Source organism: Miscanthus floridulus, chromosome 19, assembly GCF_019320115.1.
Source record: "Miscanthus floridulus cultivar M001 chromosome 19, ASM1932011v1, whole genome shotgun sequence".
Lineage (NCBI taxonomy): Eukaryota > Viridiplantae > Streptophyta > Magnoliopsida > Poales > Poaceae > Miscanthus > Miscanthus floridulus.
This window is the reverse complement of record NC_089598.1, coordinates 23,539,009-23,552,803: the sequence shown is the minus strand read 5'-3', so window position 1 is coordinate 23,552,803 and position 13,795 is coordinate 23,539,009. Positions and strand designations below refer to the sequence as shown.

General features: G+C 51.1%; 1 protein-coding gene across 1 annotated transcript; it reads left to right on the top strand.

Moving 5' to 3' along the window:
- Nucleotides 1-3,000: 3,000 nt before the first annotated feature.
- On the top strand, nt 3,001-3,936 carry LOC136526776 (putative cyclin-dependent kinase F-2). The gene has a single exon (XM_066519366.1). The coding sequence runs from the start codon at nt 3,001-3,003 to the stop codon at nt 3,934-3,936; it is 936 nt and encodes a 311-aa protein (XP_066375463.1).
- The last annotated feature ends 9,859 nt before the right edge of the window (nt 3,937-13,795 follow it).

Genomic DNA, 13,795 nt, shown 5'->3' with positions numbered 1-13,795 from the left:
ATATGTTGGTCTATCCCACCTTTAACAATCAAGGTGGGACTAAACTCTCCACAATATCTCATTAACTTGCATATGGGCCACTATGGGCCAAATTCTAAACTGGGCCGGATGTCACATACACCCCCCCTCAAAGGAATCGACGTCCTCGTCGGCCCAACACACCCACAACCGGGCAAACGATGACCACGAATGTTCCCTCTTAGCACACGCAACCGTACGTCCAGTGCCGACACATGTGCCATGCCGTGCACCCCGCAGGGCCTACACGCGCAATGAACCCCATGTCCGCACACCTGACCCGCGCAATGAACCCCATGTCCGCACATCTTGACCCGCACGCGCCCGTGACCGCGAAGGTCAGCTCTGATACCATTTGTAACGCCCCAGAGTCCAAACGGTTTAGATCCACTCTGCATGTTGAGCGAACCACACCTACCGCCATCCCACTTACACTTTCGTCCTCGCTTCGCGTAAAAGGATTAACCCAGGGATGGTAGGATAGACTCTAGAAGCCTTATATGTTGGTCTATCCCACATTTAACAACTAAGGTGGGACTAAACTCTTCATAATATCTCATTAACTTATATATGTGCCACTATGGGCTAAATTCTAAACTGGGCCGGATGTCACATGTAGCCAGAAGACCTTACCTCACTCCATGGGTGTAGCCGATTGATCACATACAAGGGTAAAATGATCATTGGAGAACATGGCGGTTTGCCTCTCAAAATAGAGCACTCATGTACATGATGTGACATGGTGGTGTGAAAAGAATATTGAGTTCAGTCAGTCTTTACCTTCGATTGTGTCACTTTGACTTTTGACATTAGGTTTTGAAAGTCAAACCAATTATATACTTAAAGCTATTTGCAGTAATTATAAGGAATACAAACAATCTCATAATGCCACCGAAAGGTTCCAAGAAACCCAAAGCAATATACACTTCAATGCCCGAAACATCTCTACTACTACCAGTTACAATATGCAGCAAAGCTTCTGCCCGTCTCCTAGACAAGGCAAAACAAGGACACCCATGGCAAAGCCCAAAAATTCACTCATTTAGATCATATTAGGATTTTCCCTATTTTTCTATTTTTAATTCACCTTTTGCAAAAATAAATGGCTGGATAACATTTTTATAAAAAATACTCATATCGCTAATTGAATTGGTAGAATTTTCCTTTATACCATTTGAATTGGTTGAATTTACTTTTTTGTTCTTTGTAATGTTTCTTAAAAAATTATACATTTTCCATATTAGCTTGGATGGAGATAAAATTTATATAAACTTGTAGAGCTCGATGAAATCTAAAAGATTTAATCTCATGACTTTTTATTTGAAGTTATCTTATTACATAGCATGTTCGCATACGTATTTGTAAACCTAAACATTGTAATGATTATTTCAACACTAAGATGTCTTCAAAAAAACGATGTGAGCTACAAAGTTATTAATTTATTGAGTACTACATTTTTACATAAATTTATTGGTGGTCATATGAAAATGTTATACTTTTAAGATATTCTATGCTACAAGTGGATACCTCGATGGCTATTTATTCACCCCCTATGTAGTAAATCTCATTTTATATGTTGTCGTTTGAAAGATTAAATTTATATGATTATGGCATTAGTCGATGGGATCTACAACTTTGTAGCTCACAACACTTCTGTTTGATGTCGTCTTGGTACCGAAATGATCCATACATTGTTCATATCCATATGAAGAAAAGCTATAGATGTAAACATTGCATCGGTAAAAGTTGTATGTCTAAACACTTCACTGATTATTTTGGTACTAATATAGCTTCAAACATAAAAGTTGTAAGCTACAAAGTTGTAGATCTTATTAAGCTCGGGCGATTTTCATATAAGTCCACCCCAGCTCAGATGGAAAAAAACTCTGATTATTTAAACATACGAGGAAAAGAAAATTCGCTAATTGGAGATTCTATCAATAGAAATGTTGAACTTCAAATCTTTTCATTTCAATTGGTGAGAGTAGTATACTTCTGCAGTTGTTTTATTATTAATCCAATTATGTATGTGAAAACTAATTTAAATAAAAAAAGTCACATCAGACTTGGAGTCGCGAGATCTCGTTGCGCAAAATCTTATTCCTCTTTTGCTGCATGGAACATTTGAGATTGGTCGACCCACTTATGAGCATAGTGATCTGATGATGATGTCAACATATGATGGTTCTGCCGATGTCAAATAGTTTTATTTTTGAGGGATTTTTCTTTGTTTTATTCTTAGAATTTTATATTTTCAAATATATAACTCCGCGGCAATTTAGTTCTTGTTCATTGGCTTTTCTTTGTGATGCCAATTTTGCCCATGAACCTTCATCTTCTTTTGTTCCATCACCTAATTAATTTTACTCGCATTTTTTTATTCATCGAAATAGCGTTTTCTTGTTCATGTAAATTTAATTTAATTTTAATTCCCGACTGTTATATATTTTTCTTCGCCACACAAAGATTCCTTTTTTGTGTTAGTTATTTTTTTTTCTATGGCTATTATTGATGTTTTTTGGTGCATGCTAATGTAAATTTCTATTTTGTTCCATCATAGCGATTTTTATATTATGCAAACAAGAACAGATAATATTTCTTGAAAGAATTTTTGTTTAAGAAAGTCTGTGCTGATGTCAGAAAGTAACGTTGGTGAGGTCAGCAAAGCCTCGCCGTCATAAACCCAGAGCAGTCAGGCCATTTTCGCGGCAGTCAAGCAATTTTCGCGCGCCCGCGAAAAGCCGAAAACGCGAGGCCCTTATCCTACTTGAAACCAAAAATTGAATTCGAGTCGGAGTCGTAACTCGTAGGCGTTAGAGCGACGCCACCGGCCACCACCATCGCAGCTGTCGGATCCCCTTCCCTCCCCTTCTGCCAATCGCTTCGTTCCATCTCGATTCGCAATTCGCTTTCTCTCTGCTCTCCGCTCGACTTTCGATCCCAGATTCCCACTGCCTTGTCTCCCAATCTCGAGTTGAGATCATGTCTGCGGCGGTGCCGACGGCTCGCAAGCGCCCGGTACCGGACCAAGAAGCACGCGCTGCTGACGCGAACAAGCGACCGCGGCACAGCGGTCCCCGGAGCATCGACGAGTTCGAGCTGTTCGAGGTGCTCGGCGAGGGTGCCGAAGGCGTCGTGCGCAGGGGGCGCGACCGCCGCACCGGCAAGAAGGTGGCGCTCAAATGGATCGGCCACCCCGATCGCCGCGCGCTCGCCATGGAGGCCGGTTGCCTCCACGTGTGCCGCGGTCACCCCTCCATCATCGGTATCCAGGATGTCGCCGCCGACCCTAGCACTGGGGACGTCCACCTTGTGTTGGAGCTGGTCCACGGCGGGGTAAGCCTCCGCGACTCCATGTGGAGGCCCTTGTCCGAGGACGTGGTCCGCGTGATGATGCAGCAGCTCCTCAGCGCTGCCAAGAAGATCCATGGTGTGGGCTTCATCCATCGGGACATGAAGCCAGAGAACATCCTCGTCTGCCCTTTCGGCGAGCTCAAAGTGTGTGACTTTGGATCGGCGACGCGACAGAAGCCCGCCGGGAAGGCGCATGAGGCCTCCCCCGTCGGGACGCTGCAGTACAACGCGCCGGAGCTGCTCGACGGCAATTGGTACTACGGTCCGGCTGTCGACATGTGGGGCCTCGGGTGCGTTATGGCGGAGCTTCTAAGCGGTGAGACTCTGTTCCACGCAGAGACACATGAGGAGATGTTTGACGAGATGTCCGAGCTTCGAGATCGGATGACCTCTGCAGCCGGAAAGCTTGATCCAGAATGTTTGGCAGATCTGTCGGAGATTGGGCGTGATGTGCTGACGGGCCTGCTGGCCTTCTGCCCTGAGAAGAGGCTCACCGCGGCGGAAGCGCTTGAGCACCCGTGGTTCAAGAACTTCAAGTCACCCTGGACACATGACATTGTTTAGTTATTAGATCGCTGCTAGTAGCTGTTTCTTGATGTAGGATTGTAGTACCACAGGGACTATTTCATTGCATTGTAAGTAGCGGCTTAGCTGATTCATGTAATGTTATGAAGCAACCTAATTCATTGTTGCTTCCTTGCCATTTATTTGTTGTTTGACCAATCTTCGTAGCAGGAATTGATCAGTGTAATATTTGTTCAACGCAATAAATTAATAAAATGTCGACTTTGTTTTATAAACTGTCTCTTGTTATCTATTCCCAGTACTGGATCTACAAATGCCAGTGGCTCAGGAAGTTGCAGCTCTTGTCAGGAAGTAGTAGATTCTAGCCTTGAGGAAATGCTCTGAAAATTGAAGTTTCACCTCAATTGCCAACGGTAAAGCAAGCTAAAGGTATGAAAATTGTGAGTTACTATTCCTTATCTTTTCTGGCCTTCAAGTGCATCTGCTGTTTGAGCTACAAGTCTGAATCATCTGAATGGTGCTGTGCCTCCATTGTTCCACAGGGATGGCGAGTATGATTTTCGATTGGAATGGGTCACGGAGAAGCAGATGAGATGCGATAGATCCTCGTCCTGGTTACTACAGAGCTGGAGCTAATGTCATAGTGTGCTTTGACTGACGGGAAGCATCGTCACAGAGGATACTTGCTCTCTCGCTGACCCAGTCGAACAAACAGGTACCGGTTAACTCTGCCATAGCCCATAGGGCATGTTAAGATCAGAATACTACACATCATAATACTCAGCACATCTTTTTGTCAGTTCACTTCGGACCTTTCTTACTAGGTGTCTTATTGTCCTCTTTTACCAATGATAGATGAAACGAATAGCTGAATCTTTCATATTGATGAGGATCTGTTGAATATTATGAATAGTTTGCAATCCATTTGGGGGCAGAGTTTTAGGAGGTGTTTGGTTCCTACAGGAAAATTTTAGTCCATGTCCCATCGGATATTTGGACATATGCATGAAGTATTAAATATAGACGAAAAAATAACTAATTGCATAGATTATGGCTAATTTACGAGACGAATTTTTAAAGCCTAATTAGTCCATGATTTGACAATGTGGTGCTACAGTAAATGTGTGCTAATGGCGGATTAATTAGGCTTAATAAATTCGTCTAGTAAATTATTCTCCATCTGTGTAATTAGTTTTATAATTAACTCATATTTAGTTGTCCTAAATAGCATCTGAACGTCGTGACATGGACTAAAATTTAGTCCGGGAAACCAAACACCTCCTTAGTTTCCAGTTTTCTCTGTGGAGTGTCACTAAATTCCTCTCATCAAGTCTATTTCCAATGTTTTTTTTTCCGTTACAGTTATTATCTACGTGAAATGACTCTTTGTTTAGTGGTATTTAGTTTATTAAACTTCTTTCTTATCAACCTCTCATCGGGACATTGTTGGTTCAACCTATATTCATCTTCAATGGCATTCAGCAGAGATCACAATGACAATTTAGTGATATAAGAGTATGTGGATTGTACATGTAGAGAATTCTTCAGGAATGTGTAGTCAGGGATCATGACATATGGTGACACTGTCCATCATAAGACTTCAAGGGACCTCAAAAACCAATATATAAGCATGTAGTAGTATTATTTGTATTGGTTCCGGCAAATGGTCTACAATTAAATTTGTCTTGTATATTTAAATAAACTTCTACATATTGGTCACCTTAATGTAAAATTATGTCAAAATCTGTAGGGTCACCATTGCTTGTTAGTACTTGACAGGTATGGGAAGGAGGTGTTTAAGGAACTCTCTGTTATGAACGACGTATAGGAATAAGAAGTAAAGAATCAAGCCACAGAGGAGACACACGATTTAACGTGGAAAACCCCTCCGATGTGAAGGGGAAAAACCACGGGCACCAGCCAGCAACAATCTCACTATCTCAAGAGTTTTGGGTTACACGCCTATGGCGGCTTACAAGAGAATCAAGTCTCCACAAAACCCTAGCAAGGGTGTATATACCGTACCGTACCGCGGGGGGCTCCGCCCCCCGCACCCCCCGAGCATAGGGGCGAGACCTGATGGGCCAGCTTCAGACTCCGCTACGCTCCGGCCCAAGCCTCCGGCGACGGGCCTCCGCTTCGCTCCGTCAGAAGCCTGGCCTATATCTTGGAGTGAATTTGGAACAACTCCAACACTCTCCCTGTTGCAGGTATCAGCTTCATTCCATTTCAGACATTAGGTTTTGTTCAAAAAATTCCAAAAAATGATATTAAATCTTTCCTTCGCTGATATTTTGAACTATAAATGGCAGCTTGGTTTCTGAACTCGGGACATCACGGTTGAGCTTTGCACCTTTTATGACAGCTTGGTTTCTGAAATCGACTAGTTGTAATCTGGACATCAAACTTTTTTTTTTTTTGAACCTGACATCAAACTTTTTCAGGTTCCCTTTTGCAGGGGGTATTCAGCAGCTTAAGGCGTGTTTAGATGCAAAATTTTTTTGGTTTTGGCTACTGTAGAACTTTCGTTTGTATTTGGCAATTAGTGTCTAATTATGGACTAATTAGGTTCGAAAGTTTCGTCTCGCGATTTCTCACCCAACTGTGCAATTAGTTTTTTTTTTCTACATTTAGTACTCCATGCATGTGCCGCAAGATTCGATGTGAGTACTGCACAAAAATTTTTGGGAACTAAACAGACCCTTACTTGCGATAGAGCATTCATGAGCATTACAACCTAAGTTGCACGGATACGGATACGCGTATCGGTATCGGAAGGATACTGATACGCGGATACGACAATTTTCTAAGAAACCCGATACGCGGATACATTTTACTGTTTTTTAATAAATATAGATAATAGCGCATATTAAAATCGCGAAAGAGTGAAAGTAGTAAATTACCTTGCAATAGCAATTACCAGCCAAAGCAAAGACCGGAACTCCGAAAGTATCTCCATTCTTCATGTCGGTGTTTCGGACCGGGGGTCCTCAACCAACCAGTGAATTTGTTCTGCGTGCTCCCGATTCCGGATGGTGATGCAAAGAGACACAAGGTTTATACTGGTTCAGGCAATCGAGGCCCTACGTCCAGTCTGAGAGGTCGATCTTGTATTCCTTGCACCGAAGTGCTCGTAGTAGGGGGTTACAAGCTAAAGAAGAGAGGGAGCTGGTCCCAGGTCTCGGCAGGGTGTCGTGCGGGCCGCTTGAGACGTTGCTCTCAGGCGGCAGGGATGTGCGTGTGTGTGTGTGTTACAAGGTGTTCTCCTTCGTCCCCCTAAAACGGCCCAAGTCCTCTCCTTTTATAGCCTGAAGGGAGGACTAGGACGGTACATGAGCTAACTATACGGCGTCGTGTGAACAGAGGCGGCGTGTCCGGGCCCTGTAGCCTGTTCCTGTGGCGGCGTGGTCGTCGGAGTGGTCCGTCCTTGGAGCACTGGAGCGGCGTGGTCATCCCATCAGATTCTGTGCGTCGTGGGAACCCCGGGACTGCCTCGGAGTGGGTGCGGTGGTGCACATGCAAGCCACTGTGGACGGACTATGTGCGAGGCCGAGGCTTGGTCGGTGCCGAGGCTGCACCGCGGTGGAGGGGTCTCGGCAGGCGCGAACCCCAAGATCGCCGAGACCTTGGTGTACAGTGCCGAGGCCTCGAGCGGGCGGCTGATCGTGGGCACAGCGTTAGGACACAGTGGCCGAGAATCCCCGCCGTACCCTGTCCCAGCCGGTATGGCACCGATCGTGGACACAGTGTTAGGACACAGTGGTCGGTAATCCCCGCCGTGCCCTGTCCCGGCCGGTATGGCGCTGATGCGACCTCGGGTCGCGTCGGCCATTCTATGGCGTTGAGCCGTCGTCCGGCTGAGATTGCGGGAGTGGTTGAAGCATTAATGAGACATGACGCGTTGTCTGGAGGGTCGGTCGAGGCGGGGGGTGACGGGCTGCGGGCGACCCGGCCTCGAGCGACACGGAGACTGAGGTCTCGCGCGAGACGGAGATCGGGCTCCTTGCCGAGGCCTCGCGCGAGACGCCTCGTGCGATACGGAGAATGCACCCCCTGCCGAGGCCTTCCCTGGAGAGCCTCGGGCGAGGCGAAGACGGCGTTCCCTGCCGAGGCCTTCCCTGGAGAGCCTCGCGCGAGGCGGAGTTAGTGTCAGGATGCCGAGACCTCCTGCTCGAGGCTCAAGGCGAGGAGGAGGAGGACCCAGTGGGCTCGGTCGTGGCGGGTGAGGGGCCCACGGCTTACCTTCTAGCTTTATTTATTTATTTTTTAGATGGGATTTTAGCGACCCATTTGAGGTTTGCTTGGGGTACCCCGTTCTAAGGTACCCGACAGTAGCCCCCGAGCCTCGGGGGGAGTGCGTGCACTCTCCCTGAGGGTTTGCCAAGGCTGGGTTTATACTTGCTCCGTAGGTATTGGGGTTTTTTTTTTGAGGTTCCGGTGGGTGCGTGCGAGCGCACCCGCCGGGTGTAGCCCCCGAGCCCCTGGAGGAGTGAAGTTACTCCTCCAGGGGCTTTCTCCATTTTCGCGTTTGAGCGAGTAGTTCTTACTGCATTTGCCGAGCCTATAAGCGCAAGTTCGGGTTGCGGGGGTCTCGGCGAGGCTGCAGGAAAAAGCCCTCTAGCCTCCGCACGAAGCGAGAGGTTCGTCAGGGGCCCCCCTGACTTTGGGTATGACCCTCACGCTTCCTTTCGCTCGGAAGGAGGGGTGGAATGTGCCAGGCTACCCTCGATGGGCGCGAGCGTGGACACTTCCGGTGAGCTGTTATCGGGTAGTCCGAGTGGAGGCCCGAGCCCCGTTCGCTAGGGGACGACTAGCGGTCCAGAGACGCACTCCAAAAGTACCAGAGGGTTTCTCTAGTGGGTGCCGAGGCCATTCGCTGGGCCTCGGTGGCTCGATGCCTCCCTACGGTGGGATCCCATTCGGATACTTCCCTGCCGGTCTCGGACACGACTTAGGACGCCCCGAGCGACTGTTCGCTCGGGCCTGGGCCATTCGTAGGCTCGCCCCGAAGTCGTCCCTAACTCTGTTGCCCTGGGGCGGCTGTCGAAACCTCTTGGAGGCCTAGCCTTCAAACCCCTGAACCGTAACGGGCTCGGTGCCCTTTATCGTGTTTTGTAATGAAACCTCTAGCATGGCTTTGAACCGTTTGTCTTGGTCTTTGGGTGCAAGAGGAGCCCCCGAGCCTCCGCCTGGAGCAAGAGGACGGTCGGGGGTCCCCTGACTTTTTCATCCGCCCCTCACATATCCTTTTCGTTCGGACGGAGGGTTTGTTTGCCGAGCCCATTCTAGTCTCGGCAAGGTTGCAGGAAGAGCCCCTAGCCTCTGCGTAGAGCGAGAGGGCCGTCGGGAGTTCCCCTGACTTTTTATACGCCCCTTGCGCGTGAGGGTTTGTTTGCCGAGGCCCCTTTTGGGCGCGGGCCTGAGTTGTGGGGTCTCGGTGTATTTGCAGGAAGAGCCCCCTAGCCTCTGCATAGGGTGAGAGGGCCGTCAGGAACTCCCTTAACTTTTTGTACGACCCTCACGCTTCCTTTTCGCTTGGAAGGAGGGTTTGTTTTGCCGAGCCCCTTTGAGTGCGAGCTGGGGTCGCTGGGTCTCGGCAAGGTTGCAGGAAGAGCCCCCTAGCCTCTGCATAAAACGAGAAGGCCGTCGGGGGTTCCCCTGACTTTTTGTGTGACCCTCGCGCTTCCTTTTCGCTCGGAAGGAGGGGTGGAATGTGCCTCGCTACCCTCGATGGGCACGAGCGGTGGCACTTCCGGTGAGCTGTTATCGGGTAGTCCGAGTGGAGGCCCATACCCCGTTCGCTAGGGGACGGCTAGCGGTCCAGAGACACACTCCAAGAGTACCAGAGGATGTCTCTAGTGGGTGCCGAGGCCGTTCGCTAGGCCTCGATGGCTTGGTGCCTCCCTACGGTGGGATCCCATTCGGAGACTTTCCTCCGGTCTCGGACACAACTTTGGGCGTCCCAAGCATTTTGCTTGCTTGGGCCTCGGCCCCGTGTGGGCTCACCTACGGTCGTCCCTAACTCTGTTATCCTGGGGCGGCTGTCGAAACCCTTTGGGGCCTAGCCTTCGAACCCCTGGATCATAATAGGTTCAGAGCCTGGTTCCTTCATATGAAAGGAATAGGCCGCAGGGAATATCTTCCCTATTGGCTCGGTACGGGCGGCATGCCTTTTGAGGCAGTTTCATGGGGAGTCGAAACGACACCTGCTGCCGTAGTGGCCGAGCGTGGCGTGGTGGATGGGACGTAATTGTCCTCGCATTTAATGCGAGAGACGTGGGCGCGTGGGCCGGCGAAATCGGCTCGTGGTTAACAGCACCGGATCGGGGGGGGGGGGAACTTCCCCGATTTCATCGCCCGTTCGTTTCGCCTCCTCCCTGCATAAATACCTAGGGAGTCTCGCCCCTCCTCGTCTTACCTTGCCTGCATTAGCGCCGCCTTCGTCGAGCCGTCGCTAGAGCAGTGGGTGCTGGGAAGAAGAGGAGAGAAGAGCGAGCCTAGGGAGAAAGCGAGAAAAAAACGAGAGCATGGGAGGGAGAGAAGAAACTCACCGCCGCACCTGATTTCTCCATCGCACCCATGGCCGGCGACATCGTCGTTGTCGAGGTGGACCCTTGGGATCCGTCGGACGTCACCGAGGAGATGCTCCAGTCGCTTGTCGACGGTGGTCTCCTCCGCCCGGTGACAGACCCCACTAGGCCGGAGTGGATTGCTCCGTACGGCGAGCCAGAGCCGAGGCCTCGCGACGGCTACGTCGTAAGCTTCGTCTCCTTCCACGAGCGCGGCCTCGGCGTCCCGGTGGACCGGTTCATGCGGGCGCTCCCGCACTACTACGGCGTGGAGCTCCACAATTTTAACCCCAACTCCATCGCTCAGGCGGCTATCTTTGTTGCCGTCTGCGAGGGGTATTTAGGGATCGCTCCCCATTGGGAGTTGTGGCTCCATCTGTTCCGGGCGGGGCACACTACCAAGACGATGGGCACGTCGGGTAAGAGGAAGGCGGCGTGGGCCGGAGGCTGCACTCTCCAAGTGCGTTAGGACCGCCTGCACCTCTACATCCCGGCCCAACTCGCGTCCTCCAACCGCCGGTGGTACACGAGTTGGTTTTACCTCTGCAACGACGACGGAGGGCTTCCCCCCTACACCGGGCGGATTGTGGGGAGTTGCTCGGAGAAATGGAAGTGGGGTGTCCCGAAGGTCGACCAGCCCAAGCTGGAGCCGCTCCTGGAGGGGCTGGCGAGGCTGCGGGGCCATGGCCTCACCGTGACTGTGGTCGTGGCCGCCTTCCACCACCGGAGGGTGCTGCCGCTGATGGCTCGGCGGCAGCGGCTGTTCGAGATGAAGCCGGGTGAGCCCATTGAGGGCACCCGGATGTCCTCCTCCGCCCTTTTTGACGAGGAAATTCTTCGTCGGGTGGGGGAGACGGTGGAGGCGAAGCTGAGGGGCAGCAACTTGACCCCTATCGCAATGCGGCCGTCGCGGGGGTTCCTTTCACTGGTAAGTCGTGTGCCGCTGTAGCCTCTAAATCTCCTCAGTCTCCCCTTACCCCTTGTTCCCTCATGCGCGTTTGTTGTTCCTTCAGGGGATGAGGGACGTGCGCTCCTCTCCACCACCCGTTCCCGAGGACGTAGGGCGGTGGGCGGTCAACCGTGCTCACGCTGATGCGCAGAAGAGGCGAAAGGACGCCAAGGCGGCGAAGCGCACGAAGCACATCCTCGCGCGCGAGGAGCTAGATAAGCGTCGCCGTCAACAACGGAAGGACGGTCTCCCGCTGGAGGAATCCCCGTCGACGTCGTTGTCGACGGAGGCCTCAGACAGGAACGACAAGGGCGAGGGAGGGCGAGGTCCCCTGGACCACCTTCCTGACGTCGTGGAGGTGGCGCCCAGGGTGTCGGCAAGCAGCCCGGCACCCCCGGGAAGGGGAGGAGAAGCGGACCCGGGGCCGGCGGTTGTCCGCTCCGGGGTCGAGGCCGACACGCCCGAGGCGCGGGCGTTAGGCAAACGCGCCGTCAGCCTGGTAGGCTCGACGGCCATGGTGGAGCAGGTGGCGGTGGAGGCAACGCGACCGCCCCTGTAGAGGACCAAAGGGGCGCCGGGGTTAGCTAAAGACCGACCGGCGTCGATGGATACGGAGGCGATGCCTCTGCCGCTGCCTCTGCCGCTGCGGATGAGGTTTGCCGTGGCGAAGCGGGTGAAGGGTCGAGATGGCGGACTAGAGGGGGGGTGAATAGTCTTTTCTAAAATTAATCGCGTTGGCTAACCGATATAAGTGCGGAATAAAAACAATCGGTCTAGCCAAGACTACACCCCTCTATATATGTTCACTAGCACCTTGCAAAGATACTAATTATGCAACTAAGGTGCCGGGCTAGCTAGAGCTCTCCTAACCAATTCTAGGAGCAAGGTCACACAAACCTATGTCACTAGTACTTTAAGCAACAAGGGAGCTCCTACACATGCTAGTAAGCAAAAGCACAAAGCTAACGATTCTCACTAGCAATGCTCAATAACAAGGCAACCAATACCTAATTAGAGAGCGCAATTACTTAGCTACACAAACTAAGCAATGTGACTAACAAGGTTACTAAAACCAAATTAGCCACGCAAAGGAGCTACTTCTATGCTACACAAGCTAGAAGGTAATTAGCAAGCTACACAAGCTATCTAATTACAAGAGCAACTACACAAGCTTAATATATATGAAAGTAAATGCAAGCTTGTGTAATGGGGATGCAAACCAACGGGAAGAACAAGGTTGACACGATGATTTTTCTCCCGAGGTTCACGTGTTTGCCAACACGCTAGTCCCCGTTGTGTCGACCGCTCACTTGGTGGTTCACGCGCTGATTGGCATCACTCGCCAAACCCTCAATAGGGTGCCGCACAACCAACCCCTTGAGTGAGGGTAGCTCAATGACACGCTTTACTAGAGTTGCTCTTCGCGGCTCCCGCGGGGCGAGCACAATACCCCTCACAAGCACTTCTCCGGAGCGCCGCACAAGCTTCTTGCGCGCTTCGACGGAGACCACCACCAAGCCGTCTAGGAGGTGGCAACCTCCAAGAGTAACAAGCACCACCGGCTTGCAACTCGATCACCTAGTGCCACTCGATGCAACCTCACGATGCAATCGCACTAGAATCGCTCACTCACACAATCGAATGATCACTATCAAGTATATGTGTGATGGAGGGCTCCCAAGCACTCACAAGCATGGACACTAAGTCCCTTGAGGTGCTCAGCTCCAGCCATGGCCGAAGGCCACTTCTATTTATAGCCCCAAGGGCTAAACTAGCCGTTACCCCTTCACTGGGCAACGATCGGGCCGACCGGACGCTCCGGTCCGATCGACCGGACGCTGGACCTCAGCGTCCGGTCACGCGATACTCGCCACGTGTCCCCTGCGTTCAACGGTCATCTTCCGATCCCAACGGTCATCTGCCGACCGGACGCAGCACTTCAACTGACCGGACGCTGAACCCCCAGCGTCCGGTCGTTTCCAGTAAGCTCCCGAGCATGACCGGACGCGTCCGGTCGAACGCGATCGGACGCAGCCAGCGTCCGGTCACACTCCAGCTTCTGCGTCACCGTACGTCAGCCTGACCGGACGCAGCCTTCCAGCGTCCGGTCGTTTCGGACTCAGCGTCCGGTCACTGTTAAACAGTGAGACCGAATCCCTTTCTCCTCTAACATCTTCACCCTTGGTCCAATGTGCTAACCACCAAGAGTTTGCATCCGGCATAATAGAAAATAGGCATTCCATTTTCTCGAAAGCGCCGAATCCCGCCTCACAAGCTCGGCGGGAGGGAGAGAGGGACCCAAAACCCATCTCACCCCTGCAAACACCACCTCCTTTGTAAATGTGCCAACACCACCAAGTGTACACCACCATGTGTATGT

Bases quoted from the DNA above. Each gene is read 5' to 3' on its own strand.
- LOC136526776 (XM_066519366.1), top strand. From the start codon at position 3,001: ATGTCTGCGGCGGTGCCGACGGCTCGCAAGCGCCCGGTACCGGACCAA.